The sequence below is a fragment of the Numida meleagris genome, chromosome 18 (genome assembly GCF_002078875.1).
Source record: "Numida meleagris isolate 19003 breed g44 Domestic line chromosome 18, NumMel1.0, whole genome shotgun sequence".
Lineage (NCBI taxonomy): Eukaryota > Metazoa > Chordata > Aves > Galliformes > Numididae > Numida > Numida meleagris.
Genome location: NC_034426.1, coordinates 2,798,271 through 2,820,868, shown reverse-complemented (window position 1 = coordinate 2,820,868; position 22,598 = coordinate 2,798,271). Strand labels below are relative to the sequence as shown.

Genomic DNA, 22,598 nt, shown 5'->3' with positions numbered 1-22,598 from the left:
CTTCCTGTTTATAGATGCTCTGTTTATATTGAACATACCCCAGGTGTCTGCTTGCTGCTGGCTTCTGCTCTGCAAAGGGCATGGCAGCAGCTGGGAAAAGCAAGTAATTTGCAAAGGCAGCTGTTGAATCCCACAGGAGCCATTAACGTCCTCCAGTGGGACACTCAACGCTTGGGTTTATTGTATGCAGACTGTGGTTCTGTAGAGTTCACAAAAACATCACTCTTTTTTTGGGATAAATAGATGACCTTGGCACGGTTCTTGGTTCCCCTTTTTTAAGCACCTCCCAGTACTCCTGTTCTGTTGAGCTTATTCACACTGCCATGCAAAATATCCTTCGGTACTGTGATGGGACTGGGAATAAATGTATGTTATAAAGGGGGATGATGACACGGAGTCTGTCCTTTATTTTGCTTGAGATCTGTAGAAACAGCAATGTATGGAGATTTCTGTTCAAACTGCCTCTCTGCCAAGGAAGATTTGTAGTTAATGGTGTTGCCCAGTGTTTAACCTTTGCCTGACGTAAATCTGCAACCTGAGCCATGTTTCCAGATGTTTCCTTTATGTAAATGCCCTTGTCTGGTGTTTTGGCTGCCTCTCTACAACTCCCTGGAGGGAGGTTGTGGTGAGGTGGGGGGTTGGCCTTTTTTTCCCAGGTAATGGCCATAGGATGAGAGGTGATGACCATCGGTTGCTCCAGGGGAGGTTCAGGTTGGATATGGGGAGAAAATCTCAGGAAGAGCAGTGATGCATTGACACAGGCAGCCCAGGGAGGTGATGGAGTCAACATCTCTGGAGGTGTCCAAGAAAAAGGAAGCTGCCACACTAAGCAACGTGGTCTAGAATGATCACAGGCATGGGTTGATGGTTGGACTAGATGATCTTAGTGGTCTTTCCAGTGCTGATGGTTCTGTGATGTAGGATTCCTCCTCATATCAACCTCTTTCCCCTTGGTTTGCAGGCTCGCCTCTTCACAAGCAAAGTGCCGCCGCCACCTCCAGCGCTGAGAAGTCGGGGTCGAAGGCTGCCGAGGTGGGCGATGACTTCCTGGGAGACTTCGTGGTGGGCGAACGCGTCTGGGTGAACGGAGTGAAGCCCGGAGTGATCCAGTACCTTGGGGAGACACAATTTGCACCGGGCCAGTGGGCGGGGGTCGTGCTGGATGACCCCGTGGGTAAGAACGATGGCTCTGTTGGAGGCGTGCGCTACTTCGAGTGCCAACCGCTGCAGGGGATTTTCACGCGACCGTCCAAGTTGACGCGGCAGCCGGTGGCTGAGGGTTCGGGGAGCGACGTCCCCCCCGTGGATTCGCTTACGGCTCAGAACTTGTCCCTGCACTCGGGGACGGCCACGCCGCCGCTCTCCACTCGCGTCATCCCCCTACGGGAGAGTGTCCTCAACAGCGCCATGAAGACGGGCAACGAGTCGGGATCCAACCTGTCGGACAGTGGGTCTGTGAAGAAGGGGGAGAAGGACTTGCGGCTCGGAGATCGCGTGCTGGTGAGTTGATCGTGGAGTAACCCTCCCATAGGTGAAGGGTAAGAGTTTGTCCCGTCCCCGGGTGCTTGTGGTTGGGTTTGGGGTGAGGGGAGGATGATGGGTGGTGGTTTGATGTGGGGCAGGATGCGGCATTGGGAAGAGGGTGCCTCAGCCAAGCAGGCTTTGAACTCCTGCATTAATTGTTATTTGGGATACTGCATCTTGTGGACATCTGCTTTTTTTGTTGTTTTTTAAACTTACTCCAGAGTACTTTCTGTACTGGGATAACCCTGAGCAGTAGATTGCCATCAGAGAAAGAGTAACTCAAACACGAGAGAGAAACACGAAAAATATTATTTTCTATCCCAGCAATACTCTCCATAATGGTGCGTATCATGGCTTTTGAGGGCTTTGCAGTCGTGTGCCTTGTTGCACGTGTTCATGCATACTCTGAACATCTGCAAGAATCTCCTGTAGCTGGTCACTCCCCTTTTGGTGCTTCAGTTTTTAAGATATTGGATGTGATGGTAAGTCCTTTCCCAGATGGAAAGAAACTTGCAATTATTTTTATTAAAGGGCAGGATGTTGCACTGATGGATAGGTTATCTGCAGCTGATTTCTGTTGTTTTAGAGTACCTGGTGCTTTGGGGCCAAAGTGGCATACTTTTAAAATGGCTTATTGCAAGTTTGTCCTAGCAAAGGAGTAGTTTTTTCAGTGGAGACTGAGAAGGAAAAGAACATCACAGACAAAAGCAGTCTCATTCTGCAGGTCTGTAAAATAGTTTTGTTTAGTGTGAATGATGAATGCTGTGACATCAAATGTTGTGAAGGAGCTGGCATGAGAGCACACATCTCTTCTGACTTTATCCACTGTAATATCCATGGAACTGAAAGATGAAGATGACTTTAGCCAATGGGGACAACAGGTTCCAGGGGCTGGTCTTTGTGCATCCTGGACAGCCTGGCTCCCATTTGAGGTTAGCTGTGTAGTGTGTTTGGGGCATGTGGTTCTAATAGCAGTAGTTACAGCAGGGCAGTGTAGGCAAACCTCCCCTCTGGTTACAGACAGGGGTTTGGCTCTGTGGATGCATTGCCCCTGGAGCTGGCCCCACTGCTCCCAGGGAGAGCGGAGAGACGCTCTGTTTACACACACACCGATGGTTCAATGTTAATAAGCTCAAGGGAAAAACCAACCTTAGGAGTCTGTCCTCCTTTGATCGGTTTGTCTGTTCCCCTCTTGTCCTTTACCTCTTGAGGGAGAGTGCTCAAGTGAGGGCTGCCCCTTTTAGAAGCAGCAAAATATGCAGACTGGGACTTCAGCATGCTCATGTCATAGAAACTGTTGGTGGTTTTCTCCCTGGACTTCTGTTTTTTGTTTCTTTGTTTAGATTTTATTTTTGTTGTTGTTCTGCTTGTTTGTTTATAAAGGAATGGAAGCCCTTCCTCCCAACCTGCTGCCTTATCCACCCCAGATGTTGTAAGAGAGAATTTGTGCTGTTCTTTGTTACTGTAAAAAAATAACTTCAAAAGAGCAAATCTGAAATAAGCTCGGCATCTCGCTGGCTCAAGCAGAAGCTCTCAGCTTAGAGAAATATCAGGAGCTGTTTGCATGGAGTAGCAGAGGTCTGGGAAAGGAACAGATAGAATCCTAGAACCATTAAGGTTGGAGAAGACCACTAAGATGACCAAGTCCAACCGTCAGCCCATCCCCACCATGCCCACTAACCGTGTCCTAAGAATGACAGCAGGAAACCACGTACTGCTGTGGTTCAGTAGTATGTGCTTGGCAAATGTATTTAGTAGTGGAGACATCACAATAATTCTGGGTTAACCTGAGCTGCCCCAAACCTTGAGTCGACTTTAGGCCATGTCCTCTCCAGCCTGGTCTGATTTCAGTTGTCTTTATTACTCTCAGCCCACGTGTTCCTGGAAGGTTTCTTGAAAGTGATTTTTGGGCATCAGTTGGGACAGTTGAGATGCACCAAAGGCTCTTGAGGTGGGAGCAGGACCTGTTGTCTGTAATGGCTCTGCTGCCAAAGCAGAAGGTTGCAGGGGCCCTTTGGGTGTGTGAGATGGCACCTGGCCACTGCCAACCTCGTTCTGCATCCTGCTTGTCTTCTGCTGTCCGTTTTCTTTAACTTGTCTTCCAACTATAATGGACTTAAGCCATTTTTGCGTTTCAGTGGCTTTGTTCTTAGAGCCTTTCCAACTGTAGCAGTTGCTAAAAGTCATCTAATGGAGTTTTCCACTAGAAGAATTAGATAATGTTTGCCTTTGGCACTTTCGAACTCAGACTTTTTCCCAGAGATGCAAAAATTGCATTAAAGAGGTGAAAAAAGCCCTCCACCGTGATACTATGGAACTCATTTCTTGAGGTCTGGCAGATGAGTGTGGAACAATTAACCTTTGCTTTAATGAGAAGGGAGCTTCCCAAAGTGTGCCAGTTGCCGGAGTGCCGCTGTTAATGCGAGGCTGCCTTGCTGCCTTTCTCCAGGGACAGAACGGATGGAAAGAGATGGAGCATTGAGCACTTTCTGCTTGAGAGGAATCTCTGCTGTATTTTTTTCCTAAGAAAATGCATTTTACATGCTTTGAGGGGGAGGCAGCTCAGCAGCTGAACTCATTCCACCCTAAAGTGCTTGCTTAAGAAAGGTGGGAAGGAGGTGACTTCTCTATAAGCAAGTCTAAATAAAGAATATCCTTTTCACAGACATGTTCTGTCCTTTAATCATCCTTATGTTCCCTAACTGGGGTTGCACAGTTCTGTACTGAAATGTAGTAATGAACACGACTGCTTAAGGGCTTTCCTAATTGGCTGTATTCCTGTGGAGTGCTGCCCCAGATGCTCTTCAGATGGGTTCTGTGGTTGTGATGTTGCCAGAACTTGGAGGATGCTGAAGCTGCAGTTGCTGCTGCAGTAGATGCAGCACTGGAGGTGGGATGTGATGGAGCCTTGCTGTGGTGGCAGGCGGCTTTGGCTGCTGGAAAGAAGCCCTGGGCTCACCCTAGGCATTTGGTAGCAGTCATTTTCTCCTCTGCATGCTGCAGAGTGGTTTTTGCTGGCGGTGTATTGCCTCCTCTGGCTCTTGGTAAATGGCAGAAAATTCTCATTTGTAAACTAATCCTGTCCTCTTCTCTAGCACCCCATGCAAACATACACCCCAGCCTGGAGCTGCAGAAAGCCTATACTCAGTGAGAAATCCTTGCCACCAGCAGCTCCCAGCGAGGGGAATTGCAGCCTTTGCCTCTCTCCTTGGGCAGAGACAGCCACGAGCTCTGCTGGCAGCTTGCTTTGAGCTGTGTCAGTCCTGGGACTGAGGTCTTGCTGCGGTGGAGGCAAGTGGGGTATTAGGAAGGAACAGAGGAACTTGGTGAAACTAAGAGATAACAGCCCCTAAATAAAAAGCTACTGCCTTGTCCTGCTGCCATGTTAACCCTTGGAGGCTTTTCATGCATGCACACACCCTCCTAACCATTCATCTAGGACGATGCACTGGCCAGTGTTTGTCTTCTGTGTGCTATATTTGTCATTAAATAAGAGTTGCGAGTGGCCCACGGTGGAGCAAACTGTATTATTAACGTGGGCGGACTTGGTATCAAAGGCAGCCTCAGGAGGGGATGCTGTAATTGCAGGCTTTCCCCTTGCACCGCATCCCGAGGGCATCATTTTCTCTCTGCTGCCTGAAAGATAAATGTGCACGGATGCCTTGTGTCAGCAGTGCTGTGCTGCGGGGATGGGCGAGCCCCAAAGGTAAGTGTTTGGGTTAAAAGAGAATATAAAAATTCCTGTGTCTTGAGTTGTGATTACAGACACACCTGAGCATGAGCCAGATCTCCACCTTACCCTGAATGCCTGAGTGCTCTGCCTGGCTGCCAGCTGGGATGTACCCCCCCAAAAAGTGCTGACATGCACTGCCCGTAGGTGTGTGTTTATCTCCCTGTATTTACAGGTAGTTATTTCTAGTTATTTCCCATGATCTGAAGGGTCTGGATGCAAACTACCATGCTTCTGCTAAAAGCACTTTCTTTAAGTCAGGTCCTGTGTGATAATCTTCTGCCATTGGCGCTTGGAAGAGCTAAATGGCACACAGCTGGGAAGCAGGCAGCTCAATAGAAATAGGCTCCTGAGATGAGCACGAGGAAAAGGCAAATGCCCGTCTAAGGGAAAGGATGGCTGCTTCAGCTTAGTGCTGGGTAAAGCCTACCCCTCAAACAGGAGCAAACAGCTCTCCTCCAATAAAGATGGTCTCCAGTTCTTGTTGGTATCATCCAGTGTCGGTGTAGAGTAACAACAGCAGCTCACGTGCTGCTCATTAAAAATAGCTGGCAATCCCAAGACGATTCCTCTTCACTCGGTGTGGCCCAGGCAAGCCAAAAGTTTGGGCACCCGCACTCTAAGCTGTGAACATTGGTTGGGGAATTGGTGTCACGTTGTGCATGGAGGTGCTCACTAGCCATGGGGCAAGGTGCCCATCACCCTATAGCGTATCTGTAGCTCTCAGACACAAGGGCTGATTTTCGGGTGGTCCTATGTGAGGCCAGGAGTTGGATTCAATGATCGTTATGGGTCCCTTCCAACTTGGGATATTGCATGATTGCATGATGGTCTTCTGGATAAAGAAAGCGCAGATGTGTCATTACATTGTGCTTGTGTGTGTGTATGTTCCCACCTTGGTTAGCAGCCTTGCCTTGTGGGAATGGCTTGGAAAGCAGCAGAGAAAACGAATGGAGATGGGGTATGAGATTTATGAGCAGGCAGCACAGCATTTTCTCTGTGATTTCTGCCTGGGGATGTGCTCAAGCAGGGGTCTGCTGCCTGTGAACTGTGCCTGACACTGTGGAGAACAGTCCCTGTTGACCTGAATTATAGCATTTTTGGCCTTTTTTCCTCTCTCTCTGAGGAGTATTGCAGTGAATTGCAAGCAGTGCATCATTCACAGGCCCTGGGTTGAGGTTCTTGCTGAGAGCAAAAGAGCTGTGGGGTGCAGCAGGAAGGATGAAAGGGAAAAGAGCAAATGCGGATGGCAGGAGTCAGACCTGCAGCAGCCAGATCAAAACATGGCCTGGTGCTAATTGGGCAAATTGTTTAGATGATACATTAGTGGCTCTGATGAAGACAGTGTCTGGGAGGATCAACATCATTGTCTTTCCAGCCCTGGGATACTGGTCTGAATCCAATTTTGTCATTTGGATGAGAAAGCCGTAGTAAAATGGGATGTCAGTGATACTACAGATAGCAGGAAGGTGGGTGGACCTCTTTGGTGACTGCAGTGCTTTTCTCACGCACTCTGAAGGATACAGAACCATTATGTATCTGTGGCTTCGCGTCGTTCTGAAGGTCAAGCCTGAGACTTTCTTGAGACTACTGGGGAGTTTTCATTGAGGAGGTCAAAAAACAGATCTCTGGACAGAGGCATGGAAAGGGAGCTGAGTCTGGCTCTGAGCTTGCCAAGAAATTAGAGGCACAGGGTTCTGAGCCTACTCCCATCCGTCTGGAAGGGATGGACCACGGTGAGCTTGATTTAAATTTTCACCTGAAGCAGAGAAAGCTGGGACAGTAGAGTCACCTTGGTTAAGTGACTTCAGAGCTCTTCTGAAAGGATTTGGGAGTTGTGTTCATTTTTTTGAATGAAATGTCAATTCTACGAAGCCGTGGCATGTCTGACCTGTGCCGGGTGCAGCTGAGCGTTGGGTTGCCCTGTCCAACTTGGCTTGAGCTCCGTACGCTCAGCGCTGGAGGTGTTTGTGGCCCTGAGTACTGTGCCAGGTGGGGAGTTATAGGCAGTTGGTTTTTTTGTAGAGGCACTGCTTCTGTCTTCCTCCCAAGGTGATACTTCTGATTTGTAGAAGGGTGTGACAGAAACAAACTCTTCTGTTTGGATGAGCCCATTTGCTCTGTGCGCTGATACGACCTGCCAGCTGGCTTTTTCCGAAACGCATTGTTCATTTTAGCAGCGTTAACAGATTATCAGGACTAAATAAATCCGCATGTCTGCTCCGGATGAATTTTTGAGGCTCTCCATCCATGAGAGTTTGTGCGTGTCTGCCAAAAGTTGGGAGGTTCACCATGGGCTGCCATGCGAGTATGACAGAATAACTCTTAAAGGAGAAAAATAAAATGCGTTATGAGCAAGGAATCACGTTGCCATCTGGGGGAGTTCTTTGCCCAGAGAGCTGTGGGTGCCCAAGGCCATGGATGGGCCATGGATGGGCCCTGGGTGCCCCCACCAGCTCAGGTTGTCCAGCCCACGGCTGGGGATTGGAGCTGGATGGTCTCTGAGGGCTCTTCCAACCTATCCATTCCTTGACTTTCTTTGCTGTTTGGAAGTGGCCCTTTGTAGAGGCCCCAGAGCAGTATGGTAAGAATCACGCTGATGGAGGGAGTTCATCAGGTTTTTTGAGGGAGCCTCCCAGAAGTGTTCAATTCCTATAAATGATATTAAGATGAATTACAGCTCCACTGAATTCAACTTGCAGCTCAAGAAATGTATTAGTTGCATTAATATTGAGAATAAATCTGTCCAAACTCAATAAGTCAAAAAGAGAACTGCTGCCTGGCCATGAGTAAAGAATTTTACTGAGATTGTTTGAACCCATAACTGGCCAAATACTCAATACTGGAATTAAACCATTTCACTCCTGGGCACAGTGTAGAACCTGAAAGCTTCCTTGTGATGCTTTTCCTCCTTCCTGCAGTGAATGGAACATTAACAGAGTTTTGTCCATAAGTAACACTTTGCTAAATTCCTAGTGAGAGAAATTACAGAAGACAAACTCGAGCTGTGTGCAGCTCGGCCTCCCAGGACGTGGGGTAGGACCCATCCTACAGAGCTGTGCTCTTTCAGGTGTGGTTATTTTTAGGTTGGGAACACTCATTTCTGTTGGCATAAACCATTTTCAGGATATTTAGTGATTAAGAATTGGTAAACCTGCTACATCCCCAGCCCAGAATACATGAAACTGGAGGATGTGTTCCTCTGTCACTGTTTTCTGTAGGATAATATTATTTTGTGGATACCTGTTAATGTAAAATTCAATATTAAGAAAATTAATAACCACCAGTCATTGAAGATAAAAGCTGTAGATTTAATTTTAAGATTATTAAGCTTCTCCCTTGAACACAGGCTTAGAAGAGGCCGAAAAAGGCTTAAATTATGTTCTGATTCACTTGAATCCTTCAAACATCCCTCCTACTTCTCCATCTTTCTTATCTCAGCACAAATATCAAATGAAACCCACAGGTATAAAGATAGAGGCAGCTGGTAGAGCTGCTGCTCAGTGAAACGGGTTCTCATTGCAGTGATCAAAACATGGCTTTGTACATTCCTGACTTGAGGTCTAACCTGCACATTGAAAGTTTTAAGTGTACATATGGGAGCAAAAGGTGTGATTTATTCTTGCATCTCCATGGTGGGAGTGGAAAACCAGGTGGTAGCTGACGCCTTGCAGTACAATGAGACCTTTTTTCACATAGCATACTAACTCAGTGAATTGATGTAGGATGCGTAGGTAAAAGCAGAGCTCTTTCTGAACAGAATATCTTTATTTTGAGAGGTTTGCTGGAAGGGCTGTTGGCTATGTGCTAGCAAACCCTACATGGGGATGAACTGACGAGCAGTGCTGCCTCAGATTATCCCTTTGAAATCCTGTCGCAGAGCTGCCGGCTAAAAGAGCAGAGAACTGAAACCCCATTAGTGCTGATGTTCGTTCTTTGCAGAAGGTTGTGCTTGGAGGGCTGAACTCCTTCAAGGCCTGACAAGCAACCGTATGCAATTAGTTGATGTTCTCATTGTATTTGTCCTGACACCTCCCAGATAGGCATGTCAAAAAGTGGGAGATTTGCTTGTAGTTGGGAGAGAGATCTTTAGTGCCAGGAGACTTTGGTATGAGAACTATCTGTTCTGGTTTCATTACATCTAAATTGGAAAATCCAATAGATTTTTTTTTTTCCCCCTTCTCCGTGGCTGTCCCAGCCTTAGCTGACCTGCAGTAAAGCCAGTGTTTGCCTCTAACCCTCAGTGTTTTATCCCCAACAGGTCGGTGGGACGAAGACGGGAGTTGTGCGCTACGTGGGAGAGACAGATTTTGCCAAAGGAGAGTGGTGTGGTGTGGAGCTGGACGAGCCCCTGGGGAAGAACGACGGGGCCGTGGCTGGGACGAGGTACTGAGCACCCCAAGCCCAGCCTGGGCACGTGGGGTCCCACCAGCTCCTGGGGGATGGCACCTAACACCATTCGGGGCTGGGAGGAAGGGCTGGAGTGCTTGGCTGGACGTGGTGGGGTAGGAGGAGGAGTCCAGTTCTTGCTTTCTTGGTCGTCATCTGTTCTTGTAGTAATTCTGTAGCATGAATCATAGAATCATTAGGGTTGGAAAAGACCACTAAGATCCCTGAGTCCAACCCCATCCCATTCCTACCATGCTCGCTGAGCACGTCCCTCAGTGCCACATCTCCATGGCTCTGGAACACCTCCACCACCTCCCTGCACAGCCTGTGCCACCACTCGTTCCGAGAAGAAATTTTTCCTGATATAGTGACAGCTATTTGCTGATGGATCTTACCACCTCTGACTCAATGGACTCTTCCACTATTTTCCTTTCAAAAAGGCACTTGCTGTATCTGGATAACTAGGCAGGGACACCCAGCAAGCTTCCCAAGCAGTGGCAGGGACACCCAGCAAGCTTCCCAAGCAGTGGTGTTTCTGTTCACATAGAAGTTAGATGAGGGAGTGCCCCCAGCCTCACATCCTGAGTTTGGCAGCATTCAGATCTGAGTTACTTAGCAGTGCTTTGACCCTCATCCAACACAGGTGGAACTGATTTCCTATCCTTCATGAGCCCCTTTCAGGGGAAGTACAGCTGATTTCTTGGAGCTTCTTAAGGGAATCTCACATTAAAAGTGTGGTTTAACTTTGAAACTGCTCAGGAACTGAGAGTTCCTCCACTGTTAGATCTCAGGTTCTGTAATAATGATTTCTTGTGTTGAATCAGCAGTCATATGTTCTCATTTAAAATCAGAGAAACGCTGCCTTGTTCAATGTCAGGGCAAGAAAGCAGTAGATGATTGGCAGCAGATGGCTGAGTTCCAGCCTATTCTCAAAAGAAAAGAATCAGAATGTCATGGAGTGGATCCAAGTCCCCGCTTTCTTTATCACACAAAATAAATTATCTCTAGGCTTAATCTTCAAGTTGTCAAGAAATGATTTATTGTCTTTGTGCATATGGGATGTGTGGAAGGCAGATGCGAGTGGTCAGGGTGCTCTCTGGTTCTTGTCCTCACACTTCTATTGCTGTATTTTGAAAAGCTGTTTTTTGAAAGCCATCTTCCTTGCAGAACTGCTGCGTCATGGTTTTATTTTTGCTGTGTTGTGTTTCGTGCCTGCAAAGCTCCTCTTCCATCTCACATCTTATCAAGAGCAGGAACGATGGATTCCGTGGCAGAGATCAGGGAATGGGAAAGAATTCAGAGTTTCTGATTGAAGAGGAGAAATTGAGGGGAGTCTGTAAGGCATCCCAGCCAATGGTGCAGATTTAGCAGTAGAGAACACGTGCCCTGCTCATCCCTTGAGCCTTCATGGTTTTACAGCAGTGTAAATGCCTCACTGGCAGCCACCGGCACATGCTGATTTCAACAGCAGGGTTTTGGAGGAAAGTCCTCATAATAAACCTGACATCCTTGGGGCATGAAGGCACCCCTTGGACTGCCTTCCCCATGTTTGCCACTGCCCTGTGTTCATCCTGTCAGAATCAGTCTGGGAAGAGACTGCCAAGGGCTCTGCTTTGGTGGTTGTTGCCATCTAGTGAGCATGCTTGGCCTGGCTGCCTGAGGCTCCGTGCTGCAGTAACTGGCTGCTACAGCTGTGCTAAGGTAGGGAAGGTGATGGAGGTAAATGAGTGAGCAAGGGATTCCATCGCCATCACTGCTGTGGTGAGCCCTGCAGGTGAGCTGATGGTGGATCAGCTGAGTTTACTGATTCTCCTCAAGCTGAGGAAGATTTTCTAGCAGATCTTTCTGCTGCCAAATGTTTTAGGCCCAATTCCTGTTTATGAACAACAAAAGTTAATTGCGACCACTTCCAATGTGGACTAAAAGTAGATGGGTAGAGTGATGCAGGTTCTAACTTGCAAAGAGCTGCTGTTGTAAAGCCCCATGTACCAGTTTATGCTTAGAACATGTAGATCTCTACCATGCTGTTGGGCTGCCCGTGCCAGCTGTGGTTGAAAAGCTGAAACTGAGGAGGGCTTTGTCTGGTTTGCAAGAGGTCATGCCGATTTTCCTGCTTCTTTTCGTTCTGGAATAAGGTTAGCCTGTGGCAGGATCCATTTTCCAAACCCAAGAGCCTGTGTTGCTAGCAAACAGGGGGCTAAAGCAGTTTTGGATTGTAGGGGCTTTTTTTTTTTTTTTTTGAAAGATTACTTTTTTGGGGTGGGGGTAGAAATGGAGTTGAGCAGGTGTTGGAAAACAAATCACTCTCATCTGGATGGGGATCAGGCTGTTCTCTGGCCTCCCAAGCACACAGAGCTCTGTGACGCAGCCCTGTGACTGCTTCCAAGTAGAAGGCAGTTAGGAAGCAGCTGCTCACGTCTGGAGAAAGAGGACTTGTGCTGGGCAGGGCACGAGCTGAAAGATGCCACTCCTCCCCTTCTGCTGTGGAAGGAAAAATTTACCCATAGATGTGGTACAGAGCTGTATGATTTGTCTTTGTTGGATACACTTTGCTGTGTGATTTTCTTGCGAGTGGGAGAGCATCTAGATGCTGGTTTGGGGAGGGCTGGCTTGCTTCTGGATGGAAGGAGCGTGTATGCTCATGCAGTGTGTTGGGATCTTTGTGCTATCTGGGCAACCACATGGGTCTTTCCTGGCAGCTCGTCAAAATGTGTAGCAATTAGTGCATGGCAATGCTGTTCTGGAGGGCTTGGGCAGGGTGGGTGCCATCGCCTTTCTGACGCGGTGCATCTCTCGTGTTGCAGGTATTTTCAGTGCCCTCCCAAGTTCGGCCTCTTTGCTCCCATCCACAAAGTGATCCGGATCGGGTTCCCATCAACCAGCCCCGCCAAGGCAAAGAAGAGCAAGCGGATGGCCATGGGAGTGTCTGCCCTGACCCACAGCCCCAGCAGCTCCTCCATCAGCTCCGTCAGCTCCGTGGCTTCATCTGTCGGGGGCAGGCCCAGCCGCAGTGGGCTGGTAAGTGGCTTTTTCCACTCTCCATCTGCTGCTGGGACTCAGCTCTACGAGGTGGGAGGGCTGGAGTTCAGTTTCAGCAGCTGCGCTGGGGCAGCTGCTCCTTCCCTGTCAAGGAGATGAGGAAAGCGGAGTTTAGAATACGGTTTCCGACCTTACAAATTGGACTCCTTCCACGGATGTGAGAGGTGTAACCAGACACTGAGCAATTGTGACCATTAGAGTGCAAAGTGCTATTTGCGATGGGCTGCACCTCAGCTCCGCTGTCAAGAGCAAGTTTTGTTACAAGATCCCTGCACAAAACGCCATTGCTTCCTGCCCATGTGTTTGTATAGCAGTGTGCTGTTAAGCAGCTCTGCCTTCCAGCCCTGCAGTGACCGCTTTTTAGCTCCGGCGGGTGACACTCTCCTGGATCACATGCCTTGTGCTTTGGAAGATGCTCAAGAAGGCAGACACCAGAGCAGCAGAAATATTATTAAAAGCTCTGACGTAGTGTGTGCTGCATAGCGCCTGCAGTCCTCTTGGCTGGGGACAAGGGTGCAGTATCCATCCCTGGGAGTGGATCCAACCAAACCACACCACTCTCCAGTTGAGATCAGTCCTCCTAACTGAGCTCACTTTGGGACTGCACCAGTGCTGGGCATCAATAAAATATATTTTAAAAGGCAGGCAGTACAGTACATGCTAATGTTTCTTAACTCAATTCCCACCCCATGCTGTGTCCTTTGGGAAGCAGTTCTTCCATCATAGCGTAGCAGAGCAAGGCACAGACTTCTGCAGACACATTACCCTGACCTGCGGGGCCCAGAGGGTCCAAAGCTGGAACTGCGGCTCTGTACAGCCTGAGAAATGATCGGTAGACCTGGACTTCAAGCTGTTCTAGACTGGGGAGAACACAGCTTTATTCTATCTCTTTTTTAACTCTTCTCCAGCTGACGGAGACCTCCTCTCGTTACGCCCGAAAAATCTCCGGCACCACGGCTCTCCAGGAGGCGCTGAAGGAGAAGCAGCAGCACATCGAGCAGCTGCTGGCAGAGCGCGACCTGGAGCGGGCCGAGGTGGCCAAGGCCACCAGCCACATCTGTGAGGTGGAGAAGGAGATTGCCATCATGAAGGCCCAACATGAGCAGGTAGGAGAAGGGTTGGCCCAGAGGGCGCTGAGGCCCTGTTGCTGCTGCCCAAAGAAACTGTGGGTGCCCCATCCCTGGAGGTGCCCGAGGCCATGGATGGGCCCTGGGCGGCCTGAGCTGCTGGGGGGCACCCAGCCCACAGTAGGTGGTTGGAAATGGATGGGCTGTAGGGTCCCTTCCAACTCAAGCTGTTCTGTGTGCAAACTGGGCTCTAATTTTCCTCCTTTCATGTGGAGGCAGCTTCCCACATGCTGGCTTTCTCCATTCCTGCCACTGGAACATGCTCTCTTCCCCAAGGAAGGAGCACAAACAGGGCTGTGCCAGACCAAGGACAGGGGTAGTTTGTCTGGTGGATCAGTACATCTGAGTGCTGAAATGCAGGTGGGATACACTCATAGTGCCCTGAGCCACCTGCTCTGGCCTTGGCTGTGACTGCACTGCAGTGTTCTTGGGTACTATCAGATGCTGCTGAGAACATCAGCTCAGTTTGTGCAAATCCCTGCTTTGCTGCCGGAGGGGATGATTTGATCACATTAAGCATTGACAATTGTAAGGAGAGCAGGATGATCATGCCAGCATCTTGATTTTCATTCAAGAACTTATGTAGATAGTATTTTATCCACCTGAATGTATAAAGAAAGGAGTCGTGTGTTCATGCTGTTGGTCAGTGTGTGGCTCTCTAACAACAGCTCTTGCCCGAGTTCCTTGCTGCTGTCTGTGCACGCTGGTCAGCTGCAGGGAGCAGGGATAGCACTGTCTCTGTTTGTGGTGGGCTACACCTGCCTGCCAGAAACATGGGAGGAAGTGGTAAATCAACTGCAAGCTGACGTCTTCCTTCCAGAAAAATATTTTCTGGTAATTATCAGTAATGAACTAATGCGGGTCTGAAATGCCTCTCTTGCTCCATGATGAGGGCAGAATGGGATCTGGTAACCTCAGGCCAGGTTTTCAAAACTGTTCAGGCTAGAAGTGCTTAAATCTAATCGGAGCTGGATTCTCCAAAGGGTTCAAGTCAGAGACTGAAACATGGATCAGATTTACAGCTGGGGGAGATTGAGCAGGTTTTTTGATGCTTATGTATCGGGCTTTTTGGCAAATCTACCTTCTTACAATAGCAGCCTCTGAAATAGATCATCAGAACCTTCTGTTCCCTTGTTCTGATTCTTTTTTAAACAGCTCTATACTTCAAACGTTGTCAGCTTTTGTGACTCGGGCTCTTTTTTTTCCTGCAGTATGTCACAGAGGCAGAGGGAAACCTCCAGCGAGCACGAGCACTGGTGGATGGGATGCAGAAGGAGAAGATTGAACTGTTGAACCAACTGGAAGAGGAGAAGAGGTAAAGTGGGAGTGAATGGGCGTGGGGGAGGTGAAACCACGGGGAAGATGAAGCTCTTAGCCAAGAATGTTGGATGGAAGAGAATGGTTGGATGGAAGGACACCAAAGTGAGCAGAGAGTCATCCTTGGGTGTCTCCCTGTACTTCAAATGTGTGAGCTCCCCTGTCTTGGCTACTGCAGTCTGCCTGTTGCGTGGTTGGGCCCATGTTCTTGCCAAATACATGTAGCTCTTCAGACAAAAGATGCTGTCAGCTTCTGTTCCCGATGGACCCCAAACTGGTGGTGCACCTGTGAGGACCCCGGAAAAAAGCTGACAGGCTTGCATGCCCACGAGCATGTGACAATGGCCAATATTGCACTGACTGTATGATGAGGGCAACAGTTCCTCTGCCACTGCCAGCTGATGGCCAAACAGCCTTGGTCTCCTACTGGGCTGTGAAGCTATTGAAGGCATCCAGGCTTCTTCCCTGTTTTTTTTGTTCCTGATACTGAGCAGGGAGAAGCAGCATATGTATCTCTTTTTGGTTTGGTAATCTTGTGGACGTTCTGAGAAGGGGAAGTCAAACTGGAGTGCAGTGTGATTCCCCACGTCCCAGGGGCCCATCTGTGTATATAAGATGATGCATACATTTCCTTTCTGGATGAGAGTGAAGATCTGTTTGTCATTCTTGGAGGCCAATTGCTCCATGTATATAACCCCTCAGTGGGAATGAAGACATTTCTGTGTGTTAATCGAGAACGCTGGAAGTGGTGCTGGTTTCAGTGGGACAGTGCTCCTCCTGGAGAGGAATTGTTCATTCATGCTCTCTGGGCAGGCAGCTCGCTTTCCCAGCTCCGGGAGGCCCTTTAACCCACGACAGCTGAGCTATTTCCTAAATATCAACAGATGCCTCCTCTAATTAGGGGAGGTTTAGACAAGGAAGCTTGTTTATGAAGTTACATATGTACTCTCGCAGCTATTTTTGTCTCTGTAACTGAATCAGAGCCCTTACATCTGGCTAGCAGCGTAACGTCTTCATTACTGCTTTTATTTTTTAAATCAGTAAAGAGAACAAAGAGGACTGAGTTCAGCAGGAGATTAAATTACTTTATATTGTTATGAGATTTTACATTCAGACTTTTTTTTGCAAAAGAGTCCTAGGCACTTCCAGTTTGTGTATGTGGCTTTATGTGCATTTATTCAGGACGGATCAGTACAACCTCTGCACTTGACATAAAACGTTTGTCTTTTTTTTTTTCCTCATCTTTTTATTGTGCAAGGATGGCCCATGTGCCGTGGCTGCTTGTAGGGTGCTAATCTGGGTGTTACTGATTGCTCTTTGTCTCTCTTCCCACCCACAGGAAAGTGGAGGACTTGCAGTTCCGCGTGGAAGAAGAATCTATTACCAAGGGGGATTTGGAGGTAATTCCCACCGCCCTCACTGAGATGTGGGGGCAAAACTGGAAACTGCATTGTGGTAATTCCTGCTTGACTCTGAACAGTGCATTCTCTTTACTGATGGCTGTGGACGTGCTACAAACACTGTGGTGTGAACTGTGATGATTGGTCTTTGGTATGTTGCCCCATCGCTAGTAATGGGAGGAGCTGCCTAGAACTACTCATGTCCAGCCAGTCTGGCTTTAGATGTTGCCGTGAATTGCCAAGCCATGTTAAAATTTGCTGCAGTTATTAAACTGGAAGTGGTGTTAAGAGCTTGTCCTGAGTATGTGCAAAGAAGGAAAGGAAATATTTCCATGAAAGCAAGGCTCTGCTCTGCATGTGTTAATTGTGGGGTTTTCTTTGTCTTTAGCTGTGGTGCTAGAGGCTGGTAACGGCCAGGAAAATGTAAAAACTAGACAGTTGAGTATGTTGCTGTGGATTTGGCTGTCTTGGTTTAAACTTCTCTTTATTGTGAAGATAAAGTCGAATAATGTGTCTGATGGGTGTAAATCAGCAGTGCCCTGATGGCAGACCTTTGCCAAAGGAGAGCAAATGCAGTTCCTGCCTAGTGAGTGGGGAACAAAGTGGGTTTGGTCCTGAGCTGAGCTGATTGCTTTCCCCCAGTGCTTTAGAGAAGGGTCACTGATCCATCAGTCCCTCTGAGATGAGTACCAGCTGTGATGCTAAGAAGCAATTCTCCTTTTTCCCCATGGTTTTTGGCTCTAGGGTTTGCCCTGTAGGACAGTGTCATTCTTGCCACGTTATTAAACTTGGAGCTTTTCAGCATTTGGAGCTATGGATCCAATATTTGGACGTTTGATAAAAGGAGAGGATCTGTGTGTTTAGCTGTGAAAAGTGGTTGTGATTTCAATCCTCTTTTGGTCCTGGTTGGCAACACTGATGCTGTAGTGCTTTGGAAGGTGGAAAGAAATGGCAGGGAAAACAAACAAACTTGGCAGAAAAGCTTTTTTTAGTGGAAGACTGTTGTTACAGAAAATAGAACCTCTCCAAGGAACTCTCATGCTTGTCTCCTGGAATCTGCATGGCACTTCTCACACCAGTGTGTGTTTTGAGACTAATAGTGGGAAATACGTCTGAACGTCCTCAAAATGCAGGGAAGCTTTGATTTGAGGCTGACCCTCAGTGACTTGGCAAATCAAACTGCATAAAATAAGAAATAAAGCAGAACTTCATGCAAAGCTTAAATGAAGCTGTATTTAAGGGCTGTAAAAACTGTCGATCCAACTTTCTTCCCTGATTTTTTTTCTCCTCTGTTTTCACATTGATTTTCAAGACTTGGAAAACAGTGGGTTTGATGGATACTGAGAAGGAGTATCAGGTGGCACTGAGGTAACTTGAGTGGCAATTTGAGTGCCAACCTCAGGAATCTTGAGAAGGTCTTTTGGGGAGATTTGGAGATGAGTGCTGTGATAGGTCAATGTCTTTAGGCTGAGTGACTTGCCACCAGTGGAGGTAGTTTCAAAAGTACGTTACTGAAGTTCCATGTAGGTATTTTGAGCAAGAGTAAACTGATGAAAGTTCATTACTGTTAATGGAATAATCATCCCTGTAAATAAACTGAAGCCTGGAGCTCCATCTGAAGGTGTGGATCTTTGAGCTGTGTAGAGAGTGGAAGAAGCCACTTGGTACAAAATTAAATCTTGATTTTCTTGAATTAGGATGCGTTCAGGCAACTTGAGTGCGTTTCGGTGATGTTATTTGAGAAGCTTGATAATGTTTGTGTTTTTGAAACCACACCTTTTTTTCTCCTTCTCGGATCAAACAGACCATATAGGATATGGAGTAATCTGAGTATATCTGGTAGTTGAGGTCTTTACCATTTATGTAAAATGGTATGTTTCAATCCACAAGGGAAATGTGGATTTTTACAAGCTTCAATTTCTATCAGTTTTAGACAACTAATCAAACATCTGCAAAAAAAAATCCCACAAAATTCATTAAAACAATTCCAGTAGAGCAGAAAGCAAATAATTCTACTGAAAATGAAGGGCAGAAAAAGGAAGTTAGAAAAAAATCTGGTTCTGAACAAGTTCTTTTTATGGTAGGTCCAGTGTAATCCAAAGGAAAATGTTTTTGTAGCTGAAACATGCAGAAGGCAGAGTTTGCATGCATTTTTCCCATGTATCCCCTCTTCAGTTTATGGGAAACTTCACATGATACGACAGTGGTTGTTGCGGAGTCCCGAAGTTTGGCACCAAGGACATCTATGTGGTGCTCCTGCTTAAAAGGGAAGCAGTGTATGGAGTCAGTGCTCTTGCGTTTGGTCAAGTTATGACAACTTCTTATGCTTATCTGTGCTGTTTTTTTTTTTTTTTCCAAGCTGTCTTTTGTACAAGGCTATTAGTTTTAGGTTTTTGAAATGGCTTTGGAACTCACAGCAGTCCTATTCAAACCTTAAGCACTGATTTATATTACAGCCTGGTATCTCCATTTCTTTGATTTATGTGCAGTGTGGTTTGGTTTTAGCAAAAGCTGAGCACAGTATGACCTGCTGTTGTGTTGTTCCACCTAGTGCAGGGTTCTAGCTGTCCCCGGAGCAAAGAGGATGGGAACTCCCAACACTTTTCAGTCTACCTTGTGATTCTTCATGAGGAGAGATGTGCGAGAACCATTGCAAGATCCTTTTGTGATGCAGGGGTCTTGTACTGGTGGTCTGCAGCAGTCGGAGTTCTGCTTTTTAGGAGTTACCTTCAGTATACTCTTAATGCAGAGGAGTGTTTTCCCATCGGATTGCATTTTGTTGTGAATAGCCACTATGGGTACCACGTAAAATCCCGCAGTGACTGTTTTCTGTTTGGTTGGGTTTTTCCTGCTTGTTTGGATCTTTATTCTCCTCCTGTTGTGAACTACCTTTCCTTGTCCTGTATGCCAGAGATGATGTTGCAGCCTTCTCTTTCCCTCTCTTTCTCTCCCTCTCTCTCTCCCCTCCCTTTCCCCGTCTCTACTGTTCCTTTCCCCTCTGTGTGACCAGACTCAGACGCAGTTGGAGCATGCCCGAATACGGGAGCTCGAGCAGAGCCTGCTGTTTGAGAAGGCACAGGCTGAGAAACTCCTCAGAGAATTAGAGGACACCAGGGTAATCCGCCCCCACTTGCCCTGCCTGCAGAACAGCGCTTGCCCCCACGTTGATGCTCATGATACCTGCTTTGGGTTTCATTTTGGTTTATGCGGTTGATTGGTTTTGGCTTGAATGTAGGCTTCCCTGATTTTTTTTGTTTGGTTTGGTTTTTCTTTGCTCTCTCCCCCCCTGGAAATGGTAGCACTGTCTGATTTCTAGCTTGGCTTCTTGCGGGGAGGACTTGTTTCCCAGATTGAGCTTGCTTCTCTGCCCCATGCCACCATTTGACCATGAGCTCTTCACAACTCATCATTCAATTAACATGCTCGAATAATACCTGCAACCCTGCACAATTCATGCTGCCCAGAGGCTGTGACAGGAAATAACATTGCAATCAGCATTCCCTTTGACCCCACTCCAGCCATGGGAGCTGTGGTTTGAAACGAAAGAGCAGTGGTGAGGCCAGGTGGGACAGCTCTGATCCTTGGACAGCAACGTACATACACGCTGCTTGTGTGAACCATGCACCCAATCCTGAAAGAATCATAAAATCATCAAGGTTGGAAAAGACCTTTAAGAACGTCTTGTCCAACCGTCCACCTACCACCGACACTGCCTGCTGACCCATGTCCCTTTCCTAAAACACCTCCAGGAATGGTGACTCCACCACCTCCCAGCAACCTGTTCCAATGCCTAACCACTCCTTCTGAGAAGAAATTCTTCCTAATATCCAACCTGACAGCTGCCAGATGTGGGAAAAATGTTTCTCATGCTGTTGTTGTGTGGTGTGGGAAGCAGTGGACTCGCTACAGTGAGCCTGCTTCTCAGCAATGGATTCGTTAGAGTTGTGGAAAACATAACGGTGAGGTTTTCCAGAAGGTTTCTAAATGGTTTGAAAGCCCCTTTGCCCAACTGGAAGCAAAACTACCCAGTCCTCCTGGACTGGTGGCCCGGTCCTCCTCAGCTGGTGGTTGTGGGGAAATGGCAAATGAAATGGAGTTGTTTTGACACTGCAAGATTCACTTGAGTTCCTTGTTTCTTCTGCTTTTGCCTAATACTTCAGCTGGTCATATCTCCTCTTCTACATCCATCACCAGTCCCATGCAACTCCCTGTGACCAGCAGGCACTTCAGCCCTGTTAGGTTGCGTTCACATTGTAAGGCACTGATCCATAGGCCTTATGCTCCCCGTTAACCATGGTTAGATTTGTTGTCCCGCATTTTCTAGCCTTCTACCTTATTTTCCCTCTCCTAATAATCTCTAACAAGTACTCTCACGTAAAATCCCTTTTCCTTTTTACACCAGGGTAAACAAATGACAATGCAGAGGTGGGGTCTGTAGGCTGAGGTTTGCTGAGCAAGAAGGGAAACACGACACGCTTAATGCTGGTTTCAATGCTTGTGATCTTCCTGCATGTGCAGTCACATTTCCTCTGTGCATCATCTGGCAAGGTGCCTGGTCTGGAAATATAATGGCCTTTCAGGACATTATTTTTCATAAACTGCTGGTGCTGCTGTCTAGCAAATTTAAAGGGTTTTGTCAAAGGTATGTATTCCTCTCTTGAAAATAAGAGGTTCATATTAGAAAAGCAAACTGTAATTGGCCTAAAGACGTAGCTATTAGTTATTGGTGATAATTACCCTGGTGCAAAACTGCTCAGGTTGGAGGGTGCTGGGTATCCTTCCCCTTTTATTTGAATTTTGACTAATGTACTTTGGATCTACTTCCACCGCAGCCCATTTCCATAAGGGACGGGCGCAGCGATGAGCAGTGGGCACTGACTTTGTCCTCTCTGTCACGTTGCAGCTGACCACGGTGGCGGAGCAGTCCCGGATCCTGCAGCTGGAGGAGGAGCTGAGCCTGAGGCGCAGCGAGGTGGACGAGCTGCGGCAGTGCTTGAGGAGCTCACACCAGGCAGAGACCCCCGAGCACAGCCTTGGCTTGCAGTCTGAGGCACTTCGTCTGCGGGATCAACTGCTGTCTGCCAACAAGGAGCATCAGAAGGAGAGCAGCCAGCTGAAGGAGAAGTATGAGAAGACGTTAAAGAAGTACCAGCAGGAGATGGAGAAGCTGAAAGCCGTCAATGAGAAGTATTCGCAAGAAATTGTTGACTTAAAGCATAAGGTTCAGCAAGCCACCAATGAGAACATGGGGCTGATGGACAACTGGAAGTCCAAGCTGGACACGTTAGCTTCTGACCACCAGAAGTCTCTGGAGGACCTCAAAGCCACGTTGAACACGGGCCCCGACACCCAGCACAAGGAGATCGTGGAGCTGAAGGCGGTGGTGGAGAGCATCAAGATGGAACACCAGCTCGAGCTGGAGAACCTGAAGGCAAAGCATGACATCGAGACAGCAGTTCACATAAAGGAGAAAGAGAGCCTCAAGCTGAAGCTGCAGGAGGCTGTGGATGAAGTGGAAAAAAGTAACAGCAACTGGAAAATGCAACTGGAAACCAAAAGCAATCAGCACCTTCTCGAGCTCCAAGATGTGAAGGACAAGTGTCGGGATGCTGAGCTGAGGGTGCATGAACTGGAGAAACTTCACAGCGAATACAAAGATCAGACACAAGCAATAGCTTTCTTGAAAGAGCAGATCTCTTTAGCTGAGAAGAAGATGTTGGACTATGAAACGCTACAGAAAACAGAAGCCCAGAGCAAACAGGAGATCCACAGATTGCAGGAAAAAGTGCTTGTCTTAGAGAACAAGCTGCAGTCCATGGAAGCCTTGCATCCTTCTCAGCATGCGAATGTATGACTTCTGGGTCACTTTGCTTGTTTGTTATTGCTGTTAATAACTCTTCCTAGGAGTAGCACTCAGCTGCTGTCTTGTGCAGTTTGCTGAGGCTTCTGTGGCGTTACTTTCTGTTGATGATGCTTTTTCTGTGCTGTCTCTCCAAGCTGGGGACTTCCCATCCTTGAAAGCCAGTACAGTGGTATAGATAGAAAGTAAGAGTCAAAAGCAAGTGGGCCACA

At 47.6% G+C, this 22,598-nt stretch overlaps 1 protein-coding gene across 4 annotated transcripts in view; it reads left to right on the top strand.

Moving 5' to 3' along the window:
• Window positions 1-22,598, top strand: part of CLIP2 (CAP-Gly domain containing linker protein 2) — a 60,354-nt gene that overhangs the window by 24,524 nt on the left and 13,232 nt on the right. For 3 of the 4 annotated variants that reach the window (XR_002443995.1, XM_021415639.1, XM_021415638.1), the window contains exons 3-10: window positions 962-1,500; window positions 9,516-9,640; window positions 12,448-12,661; window positions 13,591-13,788; window positions 15,021-15,124; window positions 16,466-16,526; window positions 19,537-19,641; window positions 21,430-22,374. Coding sequence is in view for 3 of the 4 variants with exons in the window: in XM_021415639.1 (XP_021271314.1) it covers window positions 962-1,500; window positions 9,516-9,640; window positions 12,448-12,661; window positions 13,591-13,788; window positions 15,021-15,124; window positions 16,466-16,526; window positions 19,537-19,641; window positions 21,430-22,374 (2,291 nt within the window). In the remaining variant the exon portion in view is untranslated. The remainder of the gene's footprint in view (window positions 1-961; window positions 1,501-9,515; window positions 9,641-12,447; window positions 12,662-13,590; window positions 13,789-15,020; window positions 15,125-16,465; window positions 16,527-19,536; window positions 19,642-21,429; window positions 22,375-22,598) is intronic. The other variant, XM_021415640.1, reaches the window with a different exon arrangement.